Below are 8451 nucleotides of genomic sequence, written 5' to 3'. Positions count from 1 at the left end.
ATTCAGAATTCACCAAGAGTGTGAATAAATGGTTCTTCACTTCAACTGTCGCCCCCCAGAGTCCTTCAGTTCTGAGCTCTGCTTCTGCCCTGAGCAGCGATTCTCCTCAGGCTTTTCCCGCTCTTTTTCCGCCTCCCCTCCCCCGATCCAGAGTCTCGCTTCCCCCTTGCCTCAGGGAACAGGCTCACTCTCTTTCCAACTCTACCCTGACCATAGCTGTCAAGTATCCCTATTTTTGGGCGGGAAACTCCCTCATTCCGAGCCATTTCCCGCCGCTTTCCCGGATTTTTGATACCCCTTAAAATTCCCTCCCGAATCCTCTCTCTCTCAGCAGTTCCCAAGGAGAGGCTGACATTTTGACCATGTTTTTTGGTATTCACACATGTGTAACCATGTAAATACACATAAAAACCAACAACCAAAATTTAAACTATGGTCTTAATAAGATACTGAACATTTTACCAATGTTTTATTATTTTTATGGATATTTTGGACAATTTTATGAAATGTTTTAAAAGGGTTGTCACGGGTGGGACAAAAAAAAAGGACATGGAGCTTGAGATAAGTTTGATTTATGGAAAAAAACTCTGTGAGTTGGGAGGTGACTCAACGATAAACTCAGCATATCTGTTTAAATCAATGTTTATTGGTTACGGCTATGCAATCGGGAATTAAGTTTAAGAAATTGAATGATACAAAATTAAGGGGGAAATGCTGTCACGGGTGGGACAATCATCAGAAAACTTTTAATTTGTTTTTTTTTTTAAGATTTTATTAATTTTCTCTTTTATAAACAAAAAATAACACAAAATACATAATAATACGCAAACATTGAAGAACAATCATAACAATGCTTTAAATTTGAACACTTCTGTGAAGGCTACGTGGGTGGACTTTGGAGAAGAAGGTCCCTAAAATAAACTTCTTTTGTCTTTAGCTTTTTAAAAAATGGTTAGACTGCACGTTTGGAATCTTCCTCACCAAAGTCCAGCGCTCATCTAACATTCTTATCAGGCTCATTTTTCACGGAATGGCCCTTAGGCCCTGTGTATATAGGATGGCGGTGGGGAGCGGCCACAACCGCCATCTTGCTTGAGGGTGCCCGTGGCTTGAAGCCGTGCGGCCAGGCGGCCATTTTGGGCGAGGGCAAGCGGAAAGTGGGAGGGGAGCAGCTGACCAATCGGCGGAAGGGAAAAGGGAGAGCAAAAGCACAGAGGGGGCTTCGCGCTTTGCACCGGGGATGGTAAGGGTTGCTTTGGGACACCTCCATGGGCGGTACTGGTCCCTCTCCTAAAAAAAGAAAAATATATATGTATACACACACACACACACACAAATTAAAATAACTAAAATCCACAATTAAAATAAAGTAATTACAAAAAATGCCCTGTAAGAGGCAGCGCCGCACTTCTCTGAATTCCTGGGGGGGATTACCGCGGAGCGGACTGTCCCTGAGAACCGTATACTGTCCCTGGGACAGGTGAGGTGCGGATCCCTTATTTTCATATCCGAAACTTGAGAGCTATGACCCTGACATTAATAATAATGTGTTTTTTTAATCACTTGGAAGCCACCACTGGGCTAGGGCAAGCTAGTCCATGGGGTGGGATGCAAATTATTATTATTATTAATAATAATAATAATAATAATAATAATAATAATAAAACATATCCAAAAGATATAAAACATAATAATAAAACATATCCAAAAGATATAAAACATTATTATTATTATTATTATTATTATTATTATTATTATTATTATTATTATTAATGTTTTATATCTTTTGGAATACAATTTGGGTACAAATTTTTATTATGATGATGATGATGATGGGTACAATTTTTTATGATGATGATGATGATGGGTACAATTTTTTATGATGATGATGATGGGTACAAATTTTTATGATGATGATGATGATGGGTACAAATTTTTATGATGATGATGATGGGTACAAATTTTTATGATGATGATGATGATGATTATTATTATTATTAAAATATTGTCTCCCTTCCGCCGCTTTAGGGGTCAAGCTCCGCGAAGCCAACCAGCAGCAGCAGTTCAACCGCAACGTGGAAGATATCGAGTTGTGGCTGTACGAGGTCGAAGGTCACCTGGCCTCGGACGACTACGGGAAGGACCTCACCAACGTCCAGAACCTCCAGAAGAAGCACGCCCTCCTGGAGGCCGACGTCGCCGCCCACCAGGTGCCCTGTCCGAGAACAAAATGGGGAATTAAAATGACGGAAGCTAGTAATACAGGAAATCGATGGGAAATTTAAAATAAAAAAAAAATCCTTCCAGTAGCTCCTTAGAGATCAACTCAGTTTGTTCTAAAAATAACAAAGACTAATAATACAGTAAATCAATGCAAAATAAAAAATACTGGAAGGAATTTTTTGTTTTGTTTTGACTATGGCAGACCAACACGCCTACCTACCTATAAGTAAATCAATGATTTAGGATGATGATGATTTATTATGAGTAATTCATTATTTTTCATTGTTTTCATTTTTTATTATTGCAATGATTAATCATTTATGATTATGATTATTTATTATTATTCATTCATTATTTTTCCTTGTTTTCATTTTTTATTATTACGATGATTAATCATTTATGATTATTTATGATTCATTATTTTTCCTTGTTTTCATTTTTTAATATGATGATTAATAATTTATGATTATTTATGATTTATGATTATTTATGATTCATTATTTTTCCTTGTTTTCATTTTTTATTATTACGATGATTAATCATTAATCATTTATGATTATTTATGATTATTCCTCATTATTTTCATTTTTATTGTTACGATGATTAATAATTTGCGATTTTTTTATTTTTCCTTGTTTTTATTTTTTATCACGTCAAATTGTTGTTGATCCTTATTATTCATCCATTGTTACTTTTTATTACGATGATTAATAATTTATGATTGTTTATTTTGAATGATTCATTATTATTATTACAGTGATTAATTTATGATTGTTTATATTTATTAATTCATTATTTTAAATTTTTGTTGATTACGATGATTAATAATTTATGACTAACATTTATTTTCTTTCTTGTTTTTCATCATTACGGTGATTTTCAGGACCGGATCGACGGCATCGCCATCCAGGCCCGGCAGTTCCAGGAGGCGGGGCACTTTGATGCGGAGAACATCCGGAAGAAGCAGGAGGCCCTGGGGGCCCGCTACGAGGCCCTCCGCGACCCCATGGTGGCCCGGAAGCAGAAGCTGGCCGACTCGCTCCGCCTCCAGCAGCTCTTCCGGGACGTGGAAGACGAGGAGACCTGGATCCGCGAGAAGGAGCCCATCGCCGCCTCCACCAACCGAGGTCAGGATTGGTCGAGTGTCAGTCTGCCGACTCGTTTAATCACTATTATTTATAAAATAAAATAGAGAATTAAAAAAACAAAACAAAAAACTTTCCGTTGTGAAACAACCAAGAATCCATTCATTGGTTCGTGTAGTTGTTATTTACTGATGACTTTATGATTATTTATTATTTATTTGTTAACATTTATTGTTAATATTATTTATTCTTATTTGTTGTTATTATTCGTTATTAATGTATTATTCATTATTGTTCTGTGTATATTATTTATTGGGAATTTACTGAGAGTTTTCAAATCCAAATTTTCATCTTTAAATACAGTGGTGCCTCGCAAGACGGAATTAATTCGTTCTGCGGGTGATGTCGTATAGCGAAAATTTCGTCTTGCGAAGCACCAACGGGGGAAGAGCAGTTTGACGGGGGGGGGGGGATTCAAAAATTCGTCTTGCGAGACAGCCTTCCGCTAGCGAATGCCTTTCGTCTAGCGAGGCATTCGTCTAGCGAGGCATTCGTCTAGCGGGGCACCACTGTATGATAAAAATTATAAATACTATCCCACACTAATAATAATAAAAGTAATAATAATGATAAATACTATTACACGCTAATAACAACAACAATGCTATTCCATGATAATGATAAATAGTAGTCCATAATAATAATAATAATAATAATAATAATGCTATTCCACACTAATGATAATGATAAATATTATTAAATGCTAATAATAATAATAATAATAATAATAATAATAATATTCCACACATTATTATTATTATTATTATTGTCATTATTATTGTCATTATTATTATTATTATTAGTGGGTGACGATGTCCACTTTCCCCCCCTTTCAGGCAAGGACCTAATTGGCGTCCAGAACCTGTTGAAGAAGCACCAGGCTTTGCAAGCCGAGATTGCCGGCCACGAGCCCCGGATCAAAGCCGTCACTCAGAAGGGGAACACCATGGTGGAGGAAGGTGCGTTCGAAAGGAAACCCCTTTTGCTGATAGGGCTCAGAATCGGGTTAGGGTTAGGAATCGGGTTAGGGTTAGGGGTCAGTGCTAGGGTTGGCTTAGGGTTAAGAATCAGGTTAGGGCTACGGGTCAGTGCTAGGGTTCGGATAGGATTAGGAATCGGGTTAGGGTTAGGAATTGGGTTAGGGGCCAGTACTAGGGTTGGGTGAGGGTAAGGGGTCAGAATCAGGTTAGGGGTCAGTGTAGGGTTCACTTAGGGTTAAGAATCGGGTTAGGGCTAGGGGTCAGTGCTAGGGTTGGGTGAGGTTTAGGGGTCAGTATCGGGTTAGGGCTAGGGGTCAGTGCTAGGGTTGGCTTAGGGTTAAGAATCGGGTTAGGGTTAGTGGTCAATGCTAGGATTGGGTGGGGGTTAAGAATTGGGTTAGGGTCAGGGGTCAGTGCTAGGTTTGGCTTAGGGTTAAGAATCGGGTTAGGGTTAGTGGTCAATGCTAGGATTGGGTGGGGGTTAAGAATTGGGTTAGGGTTAGGGGTCAGTGCTAGGGTTGGGTTAGGGTTAAGAATCGGGTTAGGGTTAGGGGTCAGTGCTAGGGTTGGGTTAGGGTTAAGGATCGGGTTAGGGTTAGGGGTCAATGCTAGGATTGGGTTAGGGTTAAGAATTGGGTTTGGGTTAGGGGGTCAGTGCTAGGGTTGGGTTAGGGTTAAGAATCGGGTTACGGCTAGGGGCCAGTGCTAGGGTTGGGTTAGGGTTCGGAATCGGAATGCCGAACCCGCCATCCTTTTCCCCATTTAAAAACGCTCCTCGCCTTTCTTTCCTCCTCCCCCTGTTTCCTGCAACGCCTTCCCCGCCTCTTCCTGTTCCTTCCCCTTCCTGTTCCCCAGGACACTTTGCCTCCGAGGACGTCAAAACCAAGCTGGCCGACCTGCACCAGAAGTGGGAATCGCTGAAAGGGAAAGCCTCCCAACGGCGCCAGGATCTGGAGGACTCTCTGCAGGCCCAGCAATATTTTGCGGATGCCAACGAGGCCGAATCTTGGATGCGGGAAAAGGAGCCCATCGTGGGCAGCACCGACTACGGCAAAGACGAGGACTCGGCCGAGGTGGGTCCCCAAATCTGCTTTATTCTTAAAAAGTGCATGTTTTCCATTTGCAAAGAAAGAACAGTGTTAACAGTTGCAATTGGAATTATTCCGGCCTCGTTGCAAATCCGGTTGGTTCTCAAAATTTGCAGACTTGGCATTTGCAATAGTACAGTTGGAATTATTCCGGCCCTCGTTGCAAATCCGGTTGGTTCTCAAAATTTGCAGATTTCTCATTTATAATAATAATAATAATAATAAATACTATTCCATGATAATAATAAACATAATTTTTCTTCCTGTCTTTCAGGCTCTCCTCAAGAAGCACGAAGCGCTGATGTCGGATCTGACCGCCTACGGCAGCAGCATCCAAGCGCTGCGGGAGCAAGCCCAGGCCTGCCGGGTAAGGAGACCCTGGTTATTACTGCTGTTACTTATTACAATTCATGGCTGTTTTATTGTCTTACTTTATTTTATTTTTTCCTTTTTTATATTTCCTTTTATTGGTTTTTCTTTCCTTTCATTGATTCCTATTTTCTTTCTTTTCTTATTTTATTAATATACTTTATTTTATTTTATTCGTTTTTTATTTTCTTCTATTTTATTTTCTTCATTTATTTTCTCCCCCCCCCCTTTTATTGATTTCTTTTCCTTTATTCTTTTCTTTCATTTTATTGATTTTTCCTTTCTATTTCATTGATTTCTTTTTTTATTGATTTCTTTTCCTTTATTTTCTTTCCTTTTATTGATTTCCTTTCTTTTCTTCTTTTATTATTATTTCTATTGATATATTTCCCTTTATTCTTTTCTTTCATTTTATTGATTTCCTTTCTTCTTTTCTTATTTGATTGATTTTTTCTTTTCTTTATTATTTCTATTGATATATTTTCCTTTATTCTTTTGTTTCGTTTTATTGATTTCGTTTCTATTTCATTGATTTCTTTTTTTATTGCTTTATTTTCCTTTATTTTCTTTCATTTTATTGATTTCTTTTCTTATTTCATTGATTTTTTCTTTTCTTTATTATTTCTATTGAGTTATTTTCCTTTATTCTTTTCATTTTATTGATTTCCTTTCTTCTTCTTTCATTTATCTTTTTCCTTTTCTTTATTATTTTTATTGATAAGTTTTCCGTGATTCTTTTCTTTCATTTTATTCATTTCTTTTTTTCTTCCTCTCTGATTTATTCCTCTCTGCATCTCTTCCCCCCCAGCAACAAGTAGCTCCCACCGACGACGAGACGGGCAAAGAGCTGGTGCTGGCCCTCTACGACTACCAGGAGAAAAGTCCCCGCGAGGTGACCATGAAAAAGGGTGACATCCTCACCCTGCTCAACAGCACCAACAAGGTGAGGCCCATGACGCGCCTCCCTTTTGCCCCAATTTTACCCCACGGTTGTTGCACTTTCTTTGGGATTTTACCCCATACTTGTGGGGCTTCTTTGAGGATTTTACCCCATACTTGTGGGGCTTCTTTGAGGATTTTACCCCATACTTGTGGGGCTTCTTTGAGGATTTTACCCCATACTAGTGGAGCTTTCTTCAGGATTTTACCCCATACTTGTGGAGCTTCTTTTAGGATTTTACCCCATAGCTGTAGAGCTTTCTTTAGGATTTTACCCCATCGTTGTAGAGCTTTCTTCAGGATTTTACCCCATACTTGTAGAGCTTTATTTAGGATTTTACCCCATACTTGTGGGGCTTCTTTTAGGATCTTACCCCATACTTGTAGAGCTTTCTTTAGGATTTTACCCCATACTTGTAGAGCTTTCTTTAGGATTTTACCCCATACTTGTGGGGCTTCTTTTAGGATCTTACCCCATACTTGTAGAGCTTTCTTTAGGATTTTACCCCATACTTGTAGAGCTTTCTTTAGGATTTTACCCCATGGTTGAGCTTTTTTAAGGATTTTACCCCATACTTGTAGAGCTTTCTTTAGGATTTTACCCCATAGTTGTTCGGCTTTTCTTAGGATTTTACCCTATAATTTTGGAGCTTTTGGGGGGATTTTACCCCATAGCTAGTGACCTTTTTTAGGATTGAAGTTGTTGAACTTTTTTTTGGATTTTATCCCATAGTTGTTCAGCTTTCTTTTAGGATTTTACCCCATGGTTGAGCTTTCTTTAGGATTTTACCCCATAGAGTTTCGTCGTATGCGCAGAAGCCACGCTCTACTTCTGTATGGCACATTCAATAAATAATAAACCGGCCCTCGGCCTTCTCTCCCAAAGGACTGGTGGAAAGTCGAAGTGAACGACCGGCAGGGTTTTGTCCCGGCCGCCTACGTCAAGAAGCTGGACCCGGCGCAGTCGGGGTCGCGGGAGAACCTGCTGGACGAGCATGGCGGCATCGCCGCGCGGCAGGAGCAAATCGACAACCAGTAAGGGTCCGGCGGGCCGGGTCGGGAATAAGTTGGGAATTTGGGGGGGGGGTCCGGCGGGCCGAGGCGACCGGTTCCTCCAGCTATACGTAGACATCGTAGTTCACTCCACCTTCCTCTTCTCGACTCCTTTCCCCCACATTTTTGCAGCCTTTCTATAACTTCCCCGACTTGACCCTCCTGCGGTTCCCCACGTCTTAACCCGTCTCGCACCTTCTCTACTCGAAATGGCATTCCCCGCCCCCCGGCAATCACGACTTGGCCAGATTTGCAAGTGTAACTCCCCAAATTGCCTGGCATGTCAACCGCAACGTCCCCGATTAACTCCCGTTTCTGCTCCGTGTACGAATTCAGAGAAGTGCGGCGCTGCCTCTTACAGGGCATTTTTTGTAATTACTTTATTTTAATTGTGGATTTTAGTTATTTTAATTTGTGTGTGTGTGTATACATATATATAAATTTATTATATATTTTTATCTTAATTTACTTTTATTTTAATTATTGATTAGTTATTTTTATTTTTGTGTGTGTGTGTGTATGTATGTGTGTGTGTGTATATATATAATTAAACATATATTTTTTTATCTTAATTTATTTTTATTTTTATTATTGATTAGTTATTTTAATTTTTGTGTGTGTATATATATATAAATAATTAAACTTATATATTAT

The 8451-nt window shown here is 39.3% G+C and overlaps 1 protein-coding gene across 11 annotated transcripts in view; it reads left to right on the top strand.

Moving 5' to 3' along the window:
- SPTAN1 (spectrin alpha, non-erythrocytic 1) overlaps positions 1-8451 on the top strand; it is a 101806-nt gene that overhangs the window by 24881 nt on the left and 68474 nt on the right. For all 11 annotated transcript variants that reach the window (XM_033137378.1, XM_033137376.1, XM_033137375.1 and 8 more), the window contains exons 16-22: positions 2029-2210; positions 3107-3350; positions 4205-4327; positions 5204-5421; positions 5711-5803; positions 6614-6748; positions 7631-7779. In XM_033137378.1, the coding sequence (XP_032993269.1) occupies positions 2029-2210; positions 3107-3350; positions 4205-4327; positions 5204-5421; positions 5711-5803; positions 6614-6748; positions 7631-7779 (1144 nt within the window). The remainder of the gene's footprint in view (positions 1-2028; positions 2211-3106; positions 3351-4204; positions 4328-5203; positions 5422-5710; positions 5804-6613; positions 6749-7630; positions 7780-8451) is intronic.

The sequence above is a fragment of the Lacerta agilis genome, chromosome Z (assembly GCF_009819535.1).
Source record: "Lacerta agilis isolate rLacAgi1 chromosome Z, rLacAgi1.pri, whole genome shotgun sequence".
Lineage (NCBI taxonomy): Eukaryota > Metazoa > Chordata > Lepidosauria > Squamata > Lacertidae > Lacerta > Lacerta agilis.
Note: the sequence above shows the minus strand (reverse complement) of the source record. Positions and strands in the feature narration are given on the sequence as shown.